Below are 22456 nucleotides of genomic sequence, written 5' to 3'. Positions count from 1 at the left end.
CTTTTCATATGAAATTAGCTACATTTCAAGGCAGATTCTTGACAAAGAATCTCTCATTTGTTTAAAAATAGCATAAAGAAGCCAATTACCTCTACATTCGTTTTTTGCTGATCCGAGAGCACTGTAAGCTGTTAAAAAGTAAGCAAAGTTTATTAGAGTTCCTCAAATTATGCTTGTTTGTCAGAATATTTCTCTAATAAATTAAAATCTAAAACATACATATCCATTTCTGGAGAGCACATTGGCAGTACCTGTTTATATTTAAAATATAGCTAACCTAAGATCTACTAATTCTACTTCTAGTAAATAACTTGTCCTAAGACAAAAATCAACTTGATTTCTAAAGATAGCTACAATATTCAGCAAAGAACCATAGTAAAGGATGGTTTCATCTTGTTTTTAAACAAAATTTAGAAATCTATTAGAACACAATGAGATAACTAAGTTATAACCAAATAGTGCATATTGCCAATGATTTCTTAAAGTATGAATTCAAACAAATGTTTTCTTTATAGAAATAGCTTTATGTGTAACTCAATGTTAGATTGCCAGCCTACTAAGTGCAAGGGCCCTGGGTTTAAGCTCCAGTAACAAAAAAATAAAGCTAATGGTCTTTTACAAAGAAACAACTTTACTTGATTCAAATAAATCAATGCAAACATGAATGTTATAAGTAATTTTTTAAAGTATGCATGTTGTAGAGACTAATACTCTCCATGTTACATATATTTGTTAGAAATAACTGAGGGACAGCTTATAAGAAAGGATGTATGTGCAGGGAGTGGTGGCTCACGCCTGTAATCCCAGCTACACAGGAAGCTGAGATCTGAGGATCAAGGTTCAAAGCCAGCCCAGGCACACAAAAGAATCTGAGTCTCTTATCACCAATTAACTCCTAGGAAATGGGAAGTAGAGTTTGGCTCAGAGGTAGGGTGATAGCGGACAAAGCCCAGGTCCAGGGGTAGGGTGGTAGCCTTGAGCTGAAGTGCTCAGGGATAGTGCCCTGGATGAGCTCAAGCTCCATGACTCACAAAAAAAAAAAGAAAAAAGAATGAAAAAGAAATATATGTGGGCCAAGAATTTGGCCAAGTGGTAGAGTGCTTGCCTAGCATGCACGAAGACCTGGGCTCCGTACTACATACATAGAAAAGCCATAAATGGTGCTGTAGCTCAAGTAGTAGAGTACTAGTCTTGAAGAAAGCCCAAGGACAGTGCTCAGGCCCTGAATTCAACCACTAGGACTGACTAAATAAATAAATAAATAAATAAATGATTTATGTGAAGTTAAAACAATAATATGCAACAAAATATTCATAAGATAACCTGACTATAACTCAAAAACTTATTAGACCAGGGAAATTTATAAGTCACTTTTGTTTCTGGGCTAAGAGGTTTGGTTTTTTGGAAACACAAAAACATACAATGGTGGGGAGATTGGCCTATTGGTAGAGTGTTTGCCTGGGATGCATGAAGACCTGGGTTCGATTCTTCCATACCACATACATAGAAAAAGCTGGAAGTGGTGCTAGGGCTCAAGTGGTAGAGCACTAGTCTTGAGCTTAAGAGCTCAGGGACAGTGCTGAGGCCCAGAGTTCATGCCCCATGATCCGCCTTCTCCCCCCCCCCCGCCCCCACCCAATAAAAAAAGCTGTAATTAGTCTGTGAAGAAGGAAAACACTAAAGTCATATTACTGCTTTGTATCAGCAATGTAAGTCTAAAGCTAAAGCTTTAGACTTGAGAAAGCCCAAGGGCAGTGCTCAGGCCCTGAGTTCAAGACCCAGGACTGGCCAAAAACAAACTATCCAAATAAAGGGAAGTATATTAGTAATCAACAGTGAATATTTTTTTGTCCTATTACAACTATGACGTTTACTTATTTTCAACTTTCTTGTATTTTCCAGTTCTCCATGGCTCCTATTATCTAGTGGACTAAAAGAATAAAAGAAAAGACTTACCTGTTTCAAAATATGTAGATAATCATAACAAAACCCAATAATGTTAGAGGAAATATCATCATCCTCATGTATTAGAAGCTGTAACATGAGTGCCACTTTTGTTTCAATAGCTTGTAGTGCCTCTTGAGCATTTTTTATATCTCCATTCTTAATTAGTTTAGTCCAGCTAACTATCAATGACTGTCCCATTCCATTTACCAGCTTAGAAAATCTAGCCAGGAAGTCTACATCTTCTTCCTATGAACAATCAAGAAGGACCTCAATTTAGAACCTATGCCAGGCACAAAAGGCAAATTAAGCTTTAGCACAAATTTAAAACCAATTGTAGGATTCAAGCTAAAATTGACATTAGATACTTTCTATAATTCTACTATTACAACTGAGGAAACTTCAAAATCTACTATTATCATCCACAAGTATTGTAAAAACAATTGTTTTTAAGGATATAGTCCAACAGACCTTACCAGATATAATCCTTTTACCTAAGCTCTTGAATTTAGTAAACACAGTTCTATTAAGTTAATGCCAATTTTCTGATAGGATTTGATTTATGCTCAACTATCCTGAGCATATAGAACTGCTATTATAATGACCTGTCTTGAGTCATCAGTGTGAAAGATAGAACTCAAATTGAGGATATTGTTTCTATCTGTTATCTTTAAGCTGTCTCCTACAGATGGTCTACCTACACTTCTATAGATTTTTTTGTTTTTATTTTTAATACAGAGATGATATAATTAGTAGAAAGAAAATGCTAGGAAGTGGTGCTATGACTCAAGTGGTAGAGCACTAGTCTTGAGCTTAAGAGCTCAGGGACAGTGCTGAGGCCTAGAGTTCATGCCCCATGATCAGCCTTCCCCCCACCCCCACCCAATAAAAAAAAGCTGTAATTAGTCTGTGAAGAAGGAAAACACTAAAGTCGTATTACAGCTTTGTATCAGCAATATAAGGATGTCTTAGAAATTATGTCACAGATAAGAAATTTAAATTGGGGGCTGGGCACCAGTGGGTCATGCCTATAATCCTAGCTACTCCGGTGGTTGAGATTTGAGGGTCAGGGTTCAAAGCTAGCCTAGGCAAAAAAAAGTCTGTGAGACTCTAATTAGCTGCTAGAAAACTGGAAGTGGTGCTGTGGTTCAAGTGATAGAGTGCTAGCCTTGAACTAAAGAGCTCAGAGACAGTGCCTAGGCCGAGAGTTCACTCCCCACAAGCAACCCCCCCCCCCAAAATTTAAATTGCCTTCATGGACTAGAAATGTATGTTAGTGGTCTTGTACTTAATGTATATGAAGCCTTGCCTTGGGTTTCATCTCTAGCACCCTTCAAACAACAACAACAAAAAGCCTTCAATTTATCTAAGTTATCAATTCACTTATTCTTAGAACTCTCTCTTGGAGCTAACTTTATAGTTTAAATGGGTTAAAATTCAATCAACCTATCTGTGTCCAAAATGTACTTTATTAATGGTATAGTACCTTATAACTCAATATATAGTCTCCTAGACCTAGTTTAAAAACTGATATAATGTAATACACAAACTAAATGCTACAGAGAATATTGCAGGTCTGTGGATACAGCAGTTTATAATTTCAAGAATAGTTTAGTATTCGAAACAAGAAGCAATTACTTCATTTTGTCTTCATTTGTTCTAACAATTTTCAGCGCTATAGATTTATTCACCTGGTCAATGCTGAAAAACCCAGCAGTCTGTAATACTCGACACAAAGATTCTACTAGTTTCATCTTATCAACAGGGTCCATTCCTTTATTTACAATTTCAAATAAACAGTCACAAGCTTCTTCCCGTAGAACTTCTATTGACATATGACCTAGCAGCATATTTATAAATCTGGTAATGAGAAGATACAATTATTTTAACATTTTCAAATTCATGAGTTTTGGAAACTATTTTATGAACTTACATTGAAAAATATAAATATACTTACCTATCATTGGCTATAAGGGATAAGTCTATCCAAGAGACATAAGCCCCAACTACTTCAAGGCACTGACATGTCACTTCTGAATTAGTATACTGATAATTTTGTAAAATTTGGTACCATGATTCCACCAGGTTTGGAATGCACTGTTCCCTCATGGTATCTTTTATTAAAGTATTCCTACGAGCCTCCTAAAACATAAAACACCAAATACAAAGTAGGTTATAAAATAATGCTTGACATCAAAATATAGCTGCACACAGTAATTTCCTCTCCACTAAACTTCCAGATTTGTTAACACATTCTCTACCATCATTTCCTATTTATCAGCTCCAGAATCATATCCTGTAATTCTTTGTATTTCCTCTTTCCGTTTATTTTTCCATGCAAGACTTAATGTCTTATTAAGTACAAACTATAAATAAGCACTGCTTAGAAAGTTTAAGCATCTGATATTTCTCCATATTAAATATGATTCTTATTTGAAAAATGGAAGTTTAATACACAAGAATGCCTTTTACAGTTATATTTGTTACAATGATCTTAAGTTATTACACATACTTAAAACTGTATCTACTCTAGTACTATTTTAAAAATAAGGCTGAACTGAGTGGGTTGCTCAGCAGTAGCCAGATTGCCTGGCATAAATGAGGCCCTGGATTCAATTCCCAGAACCAAATTAAAAGAGGGAGGGGAGTAGTTATGTAGATTAATGAAGAAATAGAAAAAGGGTGATTTAGATTATGTGACTATATATTACCAACAACAACAACAATTCATAATCAATGTTTTTTCCTTGTTCAGAGACTATATGCAATCTATATTTCTCAAGGATTATGAGAAAACTTTTTTTTTTTTTACTGGTAAGTTGCTTTAAAAAAAAAAAAAATCTGGGGCCGGGAGTTTGGCCTAGTGGTTAAAGTGCTTGCGTAGCATGCACAAAGACCCAGGTTCGATTCCTCGGTACCACATACATACAAAAAATAGCCGAAAGTGTTGCTGAGGCTCAAGTGGTAGAGCTCTAGCCGTGAGAAAGTCCAAGGACAGTGCTCAGGCCCTGAGCTCAAGCCCAGGACTGGCAAAAAAAAAAAAAATCTAAGGTTGCAGGCACTAGTGATTCATGCCTATAGTCCTACCTATACAGGAAACTAAATATGAAATCCAAGGTAGCCTGGCCAGAAAAATCCATAAAACTGATCTCCAAAAATCAGCAAAAAGATAGACAGGAGGCATGGTACAAGTGGTAGAGGATCAATAAAGGAAGCAAGAAAGCAAAATGAGGCTAACTAAGACTCTGAAATCAAATCCTAGAACTAAAGAAAAGAAACAATAACAATAAAAATATTCTTAATAGCTCAGCCTCTGGCTCTGATTTTTGCTCATGATTTTAGGGCCTTGCTTCTTCCCTAGGAATGTTTCTGAATACAGTTTACCAATGGTAGACTTCCAGTAGTTTGTGTAACATTTGAGTGCCACTGCATCTGGCTCCTCAAGAGGTTGCCCAACTTTTTTCCACCCAGGCTTGCCTTGATCTGCAGACCCAACAATTACAATCTCCCAAGTAACTAGGATTAGAAGAATGAGCTGAGGGCCGGGAGTGTAGCCAAGTAGAGCGCTTGCCTGGCATGCATGAAGCCCTAGGCTCGATTCCTCAATACCACATACACAGAAAAAGCCGGAAATGGTTCTGTGGTTCAAATGATAAAGACCTGGCCTTGAGCAAAAGTCATCAAGGACAGTGTCCAGACCAAGTTCAAGCCCCACAACTGGCCAAAAAAAGTATGAACCATTAGTGCCCAGCTAAAACATCTAATATAGTAACCCTTACATTTGGAAAGGAAAATCAAATTCATAATGCTTGGTAAATTTGTAATTATCATTAAATTTTTGTCTACAGAAGGGTATTTAGGAGGGGGAAGGGAAGGTGGGTATTTAACATGGATTTAGTACTTTATATGAATGTATGAAAAAAGAACAAAAAAAGTCAAGAGAAAGCTGGAGTGGGTAAGTCTGATCAGGGTACTTACATGTGTGTGTTAATATACCCCTTGTACAACTAATATGTGCTAATAAAAACTTGTAAAAGAGGGCCGGGAGTTTGGCCTAGTGGTAGAGTGCTTGCCTACCATGCAGGAAGACTCAGGTTCAATTACTCCATACCACATACATAGAAAAAAGCCGTAAGTGGTGCTGAGGCTCAGATGGTAGAGCTCAAGTCTTGAGAAAATCCAAGGACAGTGCTCAGGCCCTGAGCTCAAACCCAGGACTGGCAAAAAATAAAAATATATAAAAACTTGTAAAAGAGCCAGGAACAGTGGCTTACGTGTGTAATCCTAGCTACTCAGCAGGCTGACTTCTGTGGATTGCAGTTCAAAGCCAACCTGGGCACTAAAGTGGTGAGACTCTTATCTACAATTAACTACCAAAAAACCAGAAGTGGTACAGTGGCAGCCTTGAGCTGAAGAGCTCAGGGATAATGCCTAGGCCCAGAGTTCAAATCCCATGACCAATAACAAAAAAAGTACTTAAAACAAAATAAGCCCATTTCCTTTTTCTGTTATGGTTCCTTTCCTTCCGCAAAATTTTCAGTAAAAAATGAGAAGTTAGGGCCAGGTATTTGGCCTAGTAGTAGGGTGCTTGCTTAGCATGCATGAAGACCCAGGTTCAATTCCTCGGTACCACATACATAGGGGGAAAAAGCCAGAAGTGGTTCTGCGGCTCAAGTCTTGAGAAAGCCCAAGGATAGTTGCTCAGGCCCTGTGTTCAAGCCCCAGGACTGGCAGAAATAAATAAATACATGAGAAATTAATGGGAAGTCACTTACCTCTGATGTATGAACCACATCACGATCCACCAACTCTGAATCAATAGCCATGAGGATTCGGAGGTACAAATCTACTCCCCTTGGATTTAGGTCCACTACTGAGAGAATGTCAAAAAAAAACTTGGGCCATTTAGTGAGATATTCTGTAACAAAAAGCAAGGCGAAGACTTGGGCAGCTTTATTTCGTGTAAATGTCTTCTCTGGTTGGTGATTCAGCATCTGATAAACAGAAATACCATTATTAAATGAAATTGAAATTGAAAAGGTTAACAGCTTATTGCTTCCCACTTATCAGAAACCTCACTAATCTTCAACATTGTCCAGATTAGCAGAGCAACAAAACTTTATCAAATTTTACTCAAGTATTTAATTGACAAGATAAAGAGAACAGACACACAATTTTCAATGGCTAACTCTTCTTCTTCTTTATACAGCCCTAAGCAATGAGCTCCCAGCCTTATGTACCCTAAGGACTCTACCATTGGGGTATTTCCCTAACCATTGTTTTCATGAGATAGACTCTCACTATGTAGCCCAGGATGGCCTCAAACTCATGATCCTCCCTGCCTACCTCATTCTCACATTCCATGTAGAGTTTTAAAAAATGGTATAATTTCTTCCAAAAAGAAAAATCTTCATTTTTCTTCTATTTTCTTTTTAAGGAAAATAAAAAACTAGCTACATAAATGCTTTAAATGTTAAGATTAGCGTCCATTGATGAGAGATCATGTAAATAACATGAAGTATTTTACCTGAGCTTGAAGCCAAGATATGAGTGTCTCTCTAATTAGCTGTTGCTGAGCAGTAGTGAGTTCCGAATATCTATTCATAATAGAGAAAAGGCATAGTAGCTATTATTTGATGTCTGGTTTTGAAAATAAGTCCCATCAAATTTGAGTGGAAATAATTAAGTTTCTTAAAATAAATTAGTGATGCCTATTAATAGAGCATTGAAGAATATGCAAGGATGAGAGCAGCAAACAAATCAAGTGCCATTATCAGTTTTGGATTGGTGTCTCTTTAAAAAAAAAAAAAAGACAACCATGAAATTTTTCAAATAGAATATACCCCACTTCAGAAACTTCTGGTCCACAGAATGAATCAGAGTAGATGATTGTTTTTCCTTAATTTTACAAAGACATTTTGAACACAAGGGCTACTACTCCACTCTGTCATAGTTGTCATATAAAAAATAGGACTATGCCAGGATGGACACTGGTAGCTCGCGCCTGTAATCCTAGCTACTCAGGAGGCTAAGATTGGAGGATTATGGTTCAATGTCAGCACAGGCATGAAAGTCCAGGCACAAAAGTCCATGAGACTCTTATCTCCAATTAACCACCAGAAAACTGGAAGTGGTGCTTTGGTTCAAGTGGAAGAGCACTAAGCCTTGAGCTGAAGAGCTCAGGGATAGCACCTAACCCCCAGAGTTCAAGCTCGACAACCGACAAAAAGAAAACGACAACAAAAAGACTACTTTTGCTACTCAGGCTTTTTCGGGCAAGTTAGAAATGTAGATTTTCATATACTGTACACACACACACACACTTTTTTTGCTGGTCCTGGTGGTTGAAGTCAGGGGTGTGAGTACTATCCCTGAACCTCTTTGTGCCCAAGGATAGTTCTCTATCCCTTGAGCCACAGCACTACTTCCAGTTTTTTTCTGAGTTTGTTGAAGATAACGATCTCACATATTTTCTTGACTAGGCTTGAACCTTGATCCACAGATCTCAGCCTTCTGAATAGCTAAGGCTTATAGGCTTATATATGTCTGTCTGGCTTGTATATGACATATACTGCCAAATTACCACCTACATTGTGGTTCTCTTGAAGTAAAACCCAAGTAAAAAATAACCTCCTTCCACACATTTCAAACAAGCCTTACTTGTATTTAACTTGATGTTCTAATACTTGAAAGCAGAAAAACTTTATGTGATCATCACTGAAAAGAAAAAAAAAAAAACAAGAAAATCAGACAATTAGAATACAGTCAGAAAATGAAAGAGGCAATAATAATAGCGAAGGAGCTTCTCAAACTAGATTTCTTGTCTTCTATTTACCAGTCTCTCTCCCTCTCCCTCCCTCCCTCCTCCCCCTCTCTCTCTCTCCTCTCTCTCTCTCTCTCTCTCTCTCTCTCTCTCTCTCTCTCTCTCTCTCTCTCTCTCTCTCTTTCTCTTTGGGGCTGAACCCAGGGCGTAGGTATTATTGCAGATTCTTTTCTTTTTCTTTTTTCTGCGTCATGGGGCTTGAACTCTGCCTGGGCACTGATCCTGAGCTCTCAGCTCAAGGCTACTGCCGTACCCTTGAGCCAAGCCCCACTTCCCATTTTCTAGAGGTTAATTGGAGATAAAGAGTCTCAGACTGTCCAGGCCCAGGGGTAGGGTGTTAGCCTTGAGCTGAAGAACTCAGGGACAACACCCAGGCTGAGTTCAAGCTCCATGACCCACCAAAAAAAAAAAAAAAAGATGGGAGCAAAATAATACCCACCAATTATCCACTCTTAATTATTTCTCAAAATGTTATACAAAGCTGTAGTGGAGCCAGCTACACACTCTGATCAAGTTCTCAAGTACAACAATGTACTCATTCATGACAGTTTAGACCAAGCATGGACATGGTACATTTTTTTTTTTTTCAGTTAATGGAAATTGGTCCATGTAAGGATGAAGATTTCACCTTTAGACCACACAGAATAACTTAAACAATTAGCAAAATTCACACACAAGACAGAATGCAATCATTTAAAACCTTTTAGGCTGAGAGCATAGCTTAGTGGTAGAGTGCTTGCCTAGCATGCATAAAGACACTGGTTCAATTCCTGGGTACCACATACACAGAAAAAGCCAGAAGTGGTGCTGTGGCTCAAGTGGTAGAGTGCTAGCCTTGAGACTAGCACTAACAACAAGACTGGCCCAAAAAAAAAAAAAAATGTACAGAGAGAACACTTTTTGTAGCTGACCTTCTTCAAAAACCAATTATCAGTTCCAATCAAGAGACAGGGAAATAGTTACTTTAGTGGGAATATGCTACCAGGTACACAATATACATAAAGTAAAGGATAGTCTTGCTGAAAAGTCAGTTCTAGAAAGGCCCAATAATTAGCTGTTTTTCTTACTCCTATAATAAATTATTTAATTTAAAATTTTCCAAAAAGCACATCACAGAGTTTTCGAGTCACTTTCCCAATAAAGGTAAAATTAACAGTCTTTCTATGTTCACAGAAATATCAATTATTTTTTATGTCATGTGAATTTTGCTTTAATTACCTGTATGTCCTCTGAGCTAGGGCTTCTGCACACACCTGCCAGGCATCTGGGGAAATCTTTAACTGCTCAAAATAGGCCAGGGCCTGTAGGTTGAAAAAGAAAACACATTTGGAAGCCAATGTCAATGCCTGACAAGTTCTACACAAAACACTTAAGAGATAACAAATCAAGAATAAATTAGTGGATTTAATAGGAAAAAAAAGCTAAACTATCCAATTCCGGTTTCTGAATATATTTAATGTGTGAATAAATTCCACAAATTCCATCAGTTATATACTTAAACGCCTGTTTCCTTATAGCAAAGGGGACATTGATCGAGATGCATTGTATTCCTAAGCTGCTTTGTTAAATAGAACCTCTGTACAACTACTTAAAGATAATGTAAAAGAGAAAAGATAGCCCTGAAAATGTCACTGGAGCATTAAGAAGTCTCAATGGAAAAACACAAATGACATACTAAAATATATGTGATTATAAAAAGGTACATGAAGAGATTTTAATTTATTAAATAAAAATTAATAAAAACTTGCTCCATAAGCCAAAGATATACAGTGGAACAAACACAGCCTATTCAATTACTGGTGCTGGCAAAACTGAGCAGCCACATGCAGAAAACTAAAAATTGACCCTAGCCTTTCGCCATGCACAAGCATTAACTCAAAGTGGATCCAAGACCTCAATGTCAAACCGGAAACCGTGAAACTGCTACATGACAAAGTAGGAGAGACACTGGAACTCATAGGCATAGGCAAAAGATTCCTGAATAGAATCCTAGGGTCACAACAGATTGGAAAGAGACTCAATAAATGGGACTACCTAAAAATAAAAAGTTTCTGTACAGATAAAAACATAGTAGCAAGAGTAGAGAGACAGCCAAGCAACTGGGAAAAGATATTCACCAACAATACATCTGACAAATGCTTAATATCCAGTATCTACAGGGAACTCAAGAAACTAATCCCCCTAAAACCCAATAAACCATTCACTAAATGGGCAAGGGAACTAAAGAGACTTATCAGAAGAAGAGATTAAAATGGCAGAAAAGCATATGAGAAAATGTTCATCATCTATGGTCATAAAGGAAATGCAAATAAAAACAACCCTACCCCAACAAGAATGGCCAAGATTTTGAACTCAGACAAGGACAGTTGCTGGGGGGTTGTGGAGAAAAAGGAACCCTACTACACTACTGGTGGGATTGTAAACTAGTTCAGCCACTCTGGAAAGCAGTGTGGAGGTTTCTTAAAGAACTGAAAATAGACCTTCCCTACAATCCCGCCATACCACTTCTGGGCACCTATCCTGAATATCACAACCCAAAATATTATAAGGACACCTGCTCAACTATGTTCATCTCTGCACTACTCACAATAGCCAGGCGATGGAAACAATCCAGATGCCCTACTGCAGATGAATGGACACAGAAAATGTGGTATATATACACAATGGAATTCTACATAGCCAATACACAAGATAAAATAATGGCATTGGCAGGGAAGTGGATGAATCTAGAGCGAATCATGTTGAGTGAGACAAGTCAAGACCTAAGGATCAAAAGGCGCATGGTATCCTTAATATGTGGCTATTAAATCCAAAGAGTAAAAGAGCGAGGACTCAATAACTGCATACCCAAAGCTATGGACATGGTAATGGAAATACAAACGTAACTATATAGACATAAAAACCTATGTCCCAGGCCGGGAGTTTGGCCTAGTGGTTAAAGTGCTTGCCTAGCATGCATGAAGACCCGGGTTCGATTCCCCAGTACCACATACATAGAAAAAAGCCAGAAGTGGTGCTGAGGTTCAAGTGGTAGAGCTCTAGCCTTGAGAAAGTCCAAGGACAGTGCCCAGGACTGGCAAAAAACAAAACAAAACAAAACAAAACTATGTCCCTATAGACATGTTTTATTTCAGAAATTAGTATGTTTCTATGACATACAAACCCTTAGCCTAATTTTGGTTAAGTTCTAAATACTAAGTCCCAGTGATTGTAAATAGATTCCCTCCTTGAACACTTGTATGTTAAACTTGTCATTTAAAATATGATGTAAAAATCAACATTAATAAATTCTTTAAAAAAAATAAAGACAAAAAAAAAAAAAAACTTGCTCCATAAAGGCAGTGCTCTGCAAACAGAAGAAATTCCTTCTGTTAAGAAGTTAAGATACCTGGAACAATTTCTACATTTTATGGTAGAAATATCAGATCTATTTGCTATTAACAAATCTACTAAATAGGTGATCATGAAAAATAAAACATTATGTATGATCTACTATTATACTGCGGAATATTTCAACTTTTTTTTTGCCAGTCCTGGGCTTGAACTCAGGGCCCGAGCACTGTCCTTGGGATTATTTCAAGGCTAGAGCTCCACCGCTTGAGCTCAGCATCATTTCCAGCTTTTTTCTACATATATGGTACTGAGGAATCGAACCTGGGTCTTCATGCATGCTAGGCAAGCACTCTACCACTAGGCCAAACTCCTGGCTGCCCAACTTTTTTTTTTTTTTTTTTTTTGGTGGGCCATGGGGCTTGAACTCTGGGCCTGGGTGCTATCCCTGAGCTCTTCAGCTCAAGGCTACCGCCCTACCCCTTGAACAACAGCCCCACTTCCAGTTTTTTAGTGATTAATTGGAGATAAGAGTCTCAGGGTCTTTAGTGCCTGGGCTGGCTTTGGACCACAATCCTCAGATCTCAGAATCCTGAGTAGCTAGGATTACAGGCATGGGCTACCAGGCCACCTCCCCCAGCTTTCAACTCTTGGACCATGCTAATTCCCCAGCAAAAGAGATTAGCGTGGATTACAACTGCAATATAAAAACTCTGGGATCAAATCAAGTAATTGAAAAAAGTAAAAGCTTAGGAATGGTTCTCCCTGTTTATGAATCCAAACAAAAAACACAGTTAGCTGGGCATCAGGTGTTCACACCAGCAATCCTAACTTCTTTGGAGGCTGACATCTGAGAATCATGGTTTAGAGCCAACTCCTAGCAGGAAAGTCAGTGGATTCTTATCTCTAATTAACTACCAAAAAAAAGCCAGAAGTGAGCTGTGGTTCAAGTGGTAAAGTACTGGCCTATATCATGAATCAGTAAAGCTTAGGGACAGTGCCTAGGGCCTGCATTCAAGCCTCAGTACTGACACAAAGAGCCAGTGAACTCTCAAATGGATATAGCCTCAAGTATATGGCCTCTACAAAATTAATAGGAACATGGGAGTTACTTATGCTACTTTTTTCCAGTAGCATGTACCACTAAATGCCAAATTCACACATGACATTGGACAAATAGTAGATTAACCATAACTTATAAAGAGCATGTTACACTGTCATGAAGATTTTTAGTAAACTATTAGGTGACTTAAGCAATTATGTATTGGTATAAACTTCAGGTAGAAGAAGCATTAACAATTATAAAAATCCAAATTCAATTAGCAATTCTTATTGTCACTTTAATGGTGATAATAGCACTTCATTATTATATACAACCATTAATGGTTAAATCAATTTAGCAGTCCTGATCAATTTAAAAAATGAAACAGAATAGAAAGCCATAGTGCTCTTCATTGATATGGGTTAGCAGCAAAGCAGGCCTATATAACTTGCCTGACAAAAGAATGAGGAAACAAGCACAATGGAGAAATGAGGGACTGCCAATCCTAGAAGACACAACCTCACAACAAACAGGAGACCCACTGATCAGAAAGCCATCTTCAAAATTCAAGCCAACGCCAAGAGGGCTAAGATGGGTTAACATGCTATTTTCCTGGAGGTATGACTATGCCATATTCTCTTTCATGTCATTTTTACCTATGTTTTTGTCTTATTTGGAATTCTCTTGTCATATACAATGACTAAGGTTGTGTACCAGCCTATATTTCTGGTAACGTATTTGGTGCTTTGTCCATGAAGTTAAGATTAATCCTTATGTCTTTTTCTGACTTGGACTCAAATGATTAATTATCTAGCAAGAATAGAATTTTATGCAATTTGTTTTAGTTGCATACAAATGGATATACAAATAGGGTCAAGATCCAAAATTATTTTTTCCTTTTTTTTTTTGGTTAGTCATGAGGCTTGAACTCTAGGCCTGGGTGCTATGCCTGAGCTCTTCAGTTCAAGGCTACCACCCTACCACTTGAGCCACAGCACCACTTCTGTTTTCTAGTGGTTAATTGGAGATAAGAGTCTCACAGACTTTAGTAGTCAAATCTCATCCTCTGAGTAGCTAGGATTACAGGAATTGAGCCACCTGCACCAGGCTACTTTTTTCCTTTGAGTTAAAAAAATATATATTTAGGCAACAATTCCTTGAATTATTGAAATATATAATTTAGGGGGTAACTTTCAAGAGTGTTTCAGTGGCTGTTTTATCAATATAAAGCTGATCATATGAAGATCATCAAACACTATCCATACCTATAAATATGGTATGAATATGGTATACCAATGAATAGAAGAAATCAATCTAGAATTTACTCCATCCTTCTCCTAGTCACCTCAGAACTCTTAAAACCAATAGAATTTCAAGAATGATAGGATTGTCATTTGTTACTTACAATGAACTTCTGCAGCATAGCAGATTTTGAACAAGTGATTTTTGGAGGAGCTGCCAGATTAGGTTAGGTACCAGAAAAATTAAGTGATTTAAGATCTGAAAATATTAGCCCCAGCCTTTAAGTGAAAGCTGAGGGGTTTTTTTGTTCGTTTGTTTTTTAAGGAAATAACTAAAAAGTTCCACTTTTCCTTTTTTTTGGCCAGTCCTGGGTCTTGAACTCAGGGCTCCCTCTACCACTTGAGCCACAGTGCCACTTCTGGCTTTTTCTGTTTATACGGTACTGAGGAATGGAACCCAAGGTTCTGTCCCTCTCTGCCTCCCTGCCCCACCCCCCAAAAAGCTCCACTTTTAAACCAAAGTTTTTGTTCATTGGGTTTTTGTTATTTGTTTTTGTTGGTTGTGGGGCTTAAACTCTGGGCCTGTGTGCTGTCTCTGAGCACTTCAGCTCAAGGCTATCCCCTTACCCATTGAGCCACAGCACCACTTCCAGTACTCTGGTGGTTAACTGGAGATAAGAGTCACTGGAGATATGAGTCTCATGGACTTTTATGCCTTTTGTGGCTGAGCTGACTTTGAACGGCAATTCTCAGATCTCAGCCTCCTGAGTAGCTAGGATTACAGGCGTGAACCTCCAGTGTTGGCTTGAGATTAGGTTTTGATACCCATTCTTTTTCTCTGCACCTCAGTAACAGCTCAGCTACATTTACTAAAACTGAGGGACAAATGAAATGATGTTGTAAGATAGCCCAGTCTAGTAACTTTTCACTATTCCTGAACTATAATTTTTTTTTTTTTGGCCAGTTCTGGGCTTGAGCTCAGGGCCTGAGTACTGTTCTTGGGACTTTCTCAAGGCTAGAGCTCTACCACTTGAGCCTCAGCACCACTTCCGGCTTTTTTCTATGTATGTGGTACCCTGAAATCATACCCAAGTCTTCGTACATGCTAGGCAAGCACTCAACCTCTAGGCCAAACTCCCAGCCCATGTAATATTTTTTGCTATGAGAATTCTAATTTCTTCAAGATCCTCTCTTTTTCACCTTCATTGATTCTACTGGCTTAACAGGTTGATTTAAAAGGATATAAATTAAGCCTGGATGTTGGTTTAGGTAGATTCAAATTAAACCTGGGCCCTTAAAATACTACTGAGGTAGAACCTATTTTTTCAAAAAATACCAACTTCTGTATTAAAATCACTAATATATTGCTCTTACTTTTCTGAAGTTATGATACTTTTTTGTAAAATCATTGAATGCTTAAACTTTCTATTAAAAACAACTGCAGGGGGCCGGGAGTTTGGCCTAGTGGTTAAAGTGCTTGCCTAGCATGCATGAAGACCCGGGTTCGATTCCTCGATACCATATATAGAAAAAAGCTGGAAGTGGTGCTGAGGCTCAAGTGGTAGAGCAAGAGTTAAAAACAACTGCAGGGCCGGGAGTTTGGCCTAGTGGTTAAAGTGCTTGCCTAGCATGCACGAAGACCCGGGTTTCATTCCTTGGTACCACATACACAGAAAAAAGCCGGAAGTGGTGCTGAGGCTCAAGTGGTAGAGCTCTAGCCTTGAGAAAATCCAAGGAGCGTGCTCAGGCCTTGAGCTCAAGCCCAGGACTGGCAAAACAAAAAACAAACAAACAAACAAAAAAAACAATTGCAGAGATGGGTGAATTGGCTCTATAATCCTAGCTCCTAGGGAGGCCAGAGATCTGAGGAAAGCTGTTCAAAGCCTGAGTGATCAGCGAAAAGTCTGAGACTTTTATCGCCAAATAACTACAAAAAGGCTGCAAATAGGGGCCGGGAGTTTGGCCTAGTGGTAGAGTGCTTTGCTTAGCATGCACAAAGACCCGGGGGTTCGATTCCTCGGTACCACCTACATAGAAAAAAGCCAGAAGTGGTGCAGAGGCTCAGTGATATAGCTCTAGCCTTGAGGAAGTCTAAGGACAGTGCTCAGGCCCTGAACTCAAGCCCAGGACTGGCAAAAAACAAAACAAAACAAAACAAAAAAAGCTGCAAATAGCATTGAGGCTACAAGTGCTAGAACAATAGCCTTGAGCACAAAAGCTCAGAGTCAGTGCTCAGACCTTGAGTTCAAGCCCCAGGACTGTCACCAAAAACAAACTATTAAGCTGGGTGTGGCCAGGCAGGGTGGCGCAGGCCTGTGATCCTAGCTACTCAAGAGTCTGAGATCTGAGGTTCAGGACTCAAAGCCAACTTGGGCACTAAAAAGTCCATCAGACTCTTATCTCCATTAATCCCCAAAAAAACAGAAGTAGCACTGTGGTTCAAGGGGTAGGGTGACAGCCTTGAGCTGAAGAACTCAGGGACAATGCCTAGGCTCAGAGTTCAAGTCCCATGGCAAACCAAAAAAGCAGGATGAGGGTGGTTCATGCCTAGCTACCCCCAGTGACTGAGTTCTAGGAATTGCAGTTAAAGCCAGCATGAGGAAGGCATGTTATTTCTGCTAGATTACACTGCCAAAATAAACTAGTGAAAAGATTGCTCAAAATAAAAAATATTGCACATACATAGAAAAAGCTGGAAGTGGTGCTGTGGCTAAAGTGGTAGAGCGCTAACCTTGAGGAAAGCCCAAGGACAGTGCTCAGGCCCTGAGTTTAAGCCCTAGGAAGGGCAAAAAAAACATTTAAAAAAAAAATTAAATACCATAGATTTTTCAAAAGAGTACCTTAAAACAATAGGAAAGGCCATCTAAGAATCTGAAATAGTTAACAACTTTTAGTTATAATATCCAAACTAAGCTAATGCTTCAACTAGTTTGAAGATAGGGAATCTAAACATTTAAGAAAAAGGAATTTTTGTTTATACAAAGAACTTTCAATGTTTTTTTTATATCCTTACTAGTATGATAACTGTCTTGCAATTGGCCAGTCACTTAAGTCTCGATTCCAGTTATTTCCTGTCTCTGGAAGTCTAGTTACTTATTTAACAGCAGAGGCAGGTACTAAGTCACTTTTTGCTTTCAAGGAGGAAAAAAAAGAGCTAGAAATCTGGTGAGATTATTAGCTTCATTTAGATCACTTAAATTTTTTTCCTTTGTTATGAGAAGCAGAAAAGAAAATGCCCCTCTTTTCTTATCCTAGAATACTTATGTTTCAAATTTTTAGTATTAAGTATTAGATTCTTCTTTTATCATATATAGTCAAGATTATAGTAGTAGGCTATGTAATGTTTACATTTATCCTAGTATCTGCTAATAGATTCCTTGTCACAGTCATTTTATATAACTTAAGATATGGCATGTCATAAATGCTTATATCTATATCTGCCTGGGTATTAAATATCACCAACACAAGGATTAAGCAACTTATGTACGCCAAGCTAAGCAATAGAATATATATATGTATATATATATATATACACACATAACTACATAGAAAGTTCCTTAATTCTACTACAATTTATAAATAATTAAAATGTGTTGCATTAAAAATTTCTTAAATCTTGTGATTTAAGTACTATAGCTCAGCTAAGACCAAAAAAAAAAAAACCAAAACACTTGTTTTTGTGTTCAGAATATACTTCAAAACTTTGCCTCTATTCATTTCTACCCAAATCAGAACTATTTTGTTAAATTTTTTCAGATCTTCTAATGCATGTTTAACATGCTTTTACAATGACTAAACAGATTAACTTACCCTTTGTCTAAAGTTTGAATCAGCATTTGGATTTAGCCCTATAAGAGCCTGTTCATCCATCCCTGCTGTTATTCTTCTTGTTTTCTAACTACAGCAGACTTGCCCTCTGATCCCACGGAAGAATCCACAAACATCTGCACATTAAAAAAAAATGAAGAAAATATAACAAACAAAATAAATGCTCATCCAAAATTGAAGCAAATGAAAATACATAGATGCTTAGGTGCCTAAAAAAGAATCTTGGCCAGGCAGGGTGGGTGGGTGAGGTGTCTCACGCCTGTAATCTTAGCTACTCAGGAAACAGATCCGAGGATTGAGGTTCAAAACCAGCACTAATGTCTGAGAGACTCTTATCTCCATCCACTAGAAAATGAGAAGTGGGGCTGTGCCTCAAGGGGTAGGGTGGTAACCCTGAGCTGAAAAGCTTAGGGACAGTGCCCAGACCCCAGGACTTGAGCCATAAACAAACAAACAAACAAAAGAATCCCATGAAATTCACTCAAATTACAAATAATGGAGCCTAAGTTTCAGAATAAGACCCCCTGAGGGTATGGCTCAAGTAGTAGAATACCAGTACTAACAAAAAAAGTTAAGCTAGGCCCAAGCTCAACCCTCAGTACCAGGTGTGCACATGTACACACAAGTGCATGCACACGTGTAAGGCTTCACTTGGTTTTTCTGTTAAAGGCTGGCATACTACCACTTAAGCCACAACTCCATCTCCAGACTTTTAGTTGAGACAAGAGTCTTCCTACATAGGCTGGCTTCAAACAGAGATGTTCACATTTCAGACTCCTAAGTAGCTAGAATTACAGGTGTGAGCCACTAGTGCCTGGCTTCTATTGTATAATTAAAAAAATATTATCAGCCCTGAAAGACACTATAGGTGCTGATAGAATGTATGTTTATTTCTGCTAACATGGATACCCATAAAATGATATGAAAATTTGCATTCTCTGGAGAGCACTGAGGCTTTCTAATTCATTATAAAGCTGAGGGTCTGTTTGCTTTTATGCTAAAAAGCACATGAAGAGGCCAAGAGATTTATGCAGGAGTTTGGGGGTGAGGGTGGAGGGTTGCACAGTTCTAGTTACCGCCAGGCTGGGATCAGATCAGATCCAGGTACAGGACCTGGGACATTCTTCCACCTGTACTGAGCCTGTTGGAAATAAATGAAGCTTAGCCCTTCTCTTACCAAGCACTGCACACTATAGCAAAGGAAATAGAACTCCCCTTTTGCCCTTTTGACTATACTGCTTTTGAGTTACTCACCATTCTGCTCCCCCCACCCCAAGCACAGCCAGCAATACTGCATTACATGGCAGTTCTCCAGTGGCATTTCGCCTTTCATCTTTGCACACACTGCTCTTTTCAGTCACTTGTTAACTCTTGCTTGCCCTTCTATATTTAACTTATAAGTTATCTGTTTCAAGAATACTTCTATGACCCTTATTGTCCAGTCCTCCCAAACTGGATTTGGTACCTCTCCTAAATCACTGAGCGCTAATTTATCCCATTAACTTTAAAGAACAAGGATTGTCCTCAGTATATTCCTAGAAGCTAGAATACAGGTTTCAGATTCAAAAGAACTGGGTTTATAGTCACATCTTGTCATTTAAGAAAAAACTGAGGCCACATGAACTTAACAAACCCTTACAGCACTTCCTATGAAATAGGAAAAAGACCACCTACCATAAAAGGGTCTCAATGATACAGTGTGTGCAGGGCAAGCCTGCCACATAGTAGGCCCTCCATAGATTAGAGAGGTAAGCACACAGGAGATGAAAACTTAGGTCGTCCTTACACTAGGAAATTAATATTTAGAACAGTTGAGAAAACAAAATTTATTCTCTCCCTTGGGCATGAATGGCAAGAAAACCTGGTTACCACCCACGGAAAAATGGAAGAAAAAAAAAAAAAACAATGTCAGAATTTCTGTGAATCCAGAACAAGAAGTCTTATAAATATAGTAAGTTCCTTTAACTTGCTATGACTTTAGTAATCATCTTAAGGAAACAAACTTGTTACAGTGGTCATTGAAGAAGGAATCCTCCAGAAAAGGCATTTAGGTAATCAATATAGTGGGGTGGGGGAGGCAGAAGTACCCAAGGGTGAGCAAAAAGCGAAAAGTTACACAGGGAGTAAGAAAGTAACAACATTGCCAGTAAAAGATTGGGCATGAACACATAGTATTCTATGACAGGATATTTGATATTTCCGTGAGGGATTAAACATTTGTTACAATATGGTACACAATTACAGGTCTTGCAAAGGTTGAAAAGGCGAGGGCAACTATGTACTTGAACAGTAAGCCCTAACTTTTCCAGGACAGACATAAAGTCAACAATCAAACGATTTGGAAAATTCCTCCACACCCACTGAAGGCTTTCCAGCCTTTGAACATCACGTTGACAAGTCGCTTTAATAAAACGTAACTTCCCCGGGTAACAACTAATTAACGCTTTGCAAGAGTACTCGTTTTTCGGGTTACAGGGAAGCATCAGGCTTCTCTGCTCCTGAAGGATGGTGAGGAGAGGAGAAAGGGAGAGACCGCACGGGCAGTTTACTAACCAAAATAACACCTTCTCTCCCACCCCTTAAAAGAAAAAAAAAGTCCCGGGGTGAGGAGTGAATCCAGTTTGAGGTCTCTTCGGTTGAAAAGGGCTGGGGAGGGGGTGGAGGGGTAAGACGACGGGACAAAAGTGCTGCAGCCCCTCCATGGCTCGTGCCCTGCCCCCCAAAAAAACTTAGCCCAGATCTCTTCCTAAACGAAGCCTCGTGGCAACCCGGGTGATGAAATACCAGGCAACTGGCGGCCACGCACTCGGGGCGCGCACCGCGACAGCGGCCGCAGCCCGTCCCCCCCCCACCCCCCCAGCCCCGGGGCTCCCGGCCGACCAAGCGACCCCGGCCCCGCAGTCCTCCCCGGAATGGAGGGGAGGGAGGCTCCCTCGGGCTGGTCCAGTCCGGCCAACTTCCTTGAAGCTCCGCGTGAACGGACCGAGCCCCGTCTGGGTCCCGCCGCCCCCACCCGAGCCCCGAGCTCCAGTCACCTTCCCTATCACTCCATCGCTGCTCCCCGCCGGCGCTCCCCGGGGCCCGTCAGCAGAGCGGAGCGGGGAGCGCGGCCGTCGTCCCCCGTCGCCGTAGTCCTCCGCCACGGCCGGCAACGCTCACGCCGGAGACCGAGCGGGCCCGGGCCGCGCGCCGCTCCGCGTCCTCCCCGCGGCGCCTTCTCCTGCGTGGCGCGGAGTGGGCAGGCTCACCCAGCAGGCGGGCGGGGTCGAGGCCCCCCGGGAGAGGGAGAGAAGCGCGAGCGAGGGCCGGCTAAGACTGCCGCCGCCGCCGCAGCCGCTGAGTCAGCACGAAGCGCGCTCCCCGCGTCGGTGCCGCGCGAGCCAGCTCTGGCAGCCTCATGGAGAGTGCGGACGGCCGCCCCGCGAGCTGGGGGGGGGGGGGGAGGGAGAGGCGGAGAACCGGCGCCTACAACGCCCAGAATGCCACGGGCAGAGGGAGCTTCCGGGGGTGGGGCTTACAAGGGCTCCCTGGACCTCGCGGGCGGGGGGGGGGGGGGGGGGGAGGTGAGGGCGTGGTGCATGCCGGGATCGGATATCCACCCGCCAATCTCTCCCTGGGGCCCTCGGGGCTGGCTTCCAGTTCCTCTCCCGCCTACCCACCCTGCTCTGGCCCTAGGATCTCTGTTGCTTTCGCATTCCGGAAAGACTCCATCAGGTGGCGGATAGAGTGGGTGGGGCGCTGAGTCCCTGAGCTGGAGGTGACGTCGTTCACCCCACGTGAGAGTCACGGCATTCCTTTTCTTTGCTTCCACGTGTCCGGTCCTACAGCATGGAGGATCTGAGTCCTGACAGTTGTTGTTGTTGTTGTTTTTTAATCAAGCATCCTAATATTTTGTTCGTGAAGAGGAAGGCCTACTCCCAGGTGTTTCAATGGCACCAAGTGTTGTCCCATTTATTCAGTCTCTGTTTAAAAATTTGCTACTAATGCTGTCTTAGATACAAGTAGGCTTCAGCTTCCAAGATCAGAATCCCAAGCCACTTGCTCCTTAGTGTCGCTGACCTAGCAGGTCACTAAGTCTATTTCAGTGCAGCCATGTGTGAATGGAATAATTCCAACCTTAGAGGGTTGTTGCATTATTAATGCATGTGATTGGCATACAAGTGCTCAGTATTTAGGGTGCTTTGTTGATGATTTAATGTATACCGGACACAGACTAGAAGCAGTCACTTTGCCCAAAATCTTGGAGTG

General features: G+C 40.3%; 1 protein-coding gene across 1 annotated transcript in view; it reads right to left on the bottom strand.

The window, feature by feature from the left end:
* The window catches only part of Xpot (exportin for tRNA), a 43678-nt gene extending 22214 nt beyond the window's left edge, over positions 1-21464 (bottom strand). Inside the window, exons 1-10 of the mRNA XM_090327965.1 lie at positions 21244-21464; positions 18191-18324; positions 9986-10068; positions 8605-8661; positions 7472-7541; positions 6720-6938; positions 3902-4086; positions 3636-3804; positions 1957-2193; positions 90-128 (exon numbers count right to left, since the gene is read on the bottom strand). Of these exons, the coding sequence (XP_090184091.1) occupies positions 90-128; positions 1957-2193; positions 3636-3804; positions 3902-4086; positions 6720-6938; positions 7472-7541; positions 8605-8661; positions 9986-10068; positions 18191-18250 (1119 nt within the window). The 5' untranslated portion in view covers positions 18251-18324; positions 21244-21464. The remainder of the gene's footprint in view (positions 1-89; positions 129-1956; positions 2194-3635; positions 3805-3901; positions 4087-6719; positions 6939-7471; positions 7542-8604; positions 8662-9985; positions 10069-18190; positions 18325-21243) is intronic.
* Between the last annotated feature and the right edge of the window lie 992 nt (positions 21465-22456).

This window comes from Megascapheus bottae, chromosome 2, assembly GCF_031878675.1.
Source record: "Megascapheus bottae isolate mThoBot1 chromosome 2, mThoBot2.hap1, whole genome shotgun sequence".
NCBI lineage: Eukaryota > Metazoa > Chordata > Mammalia > Rodentia > Geomyidae > Megascapheus > Megascapheus bottae.
The sequence above is the reverse complement of the archived record's forward strand: the minus strand, read 5'-3'. Positions and strand labels throughout refer to the sequence as shown.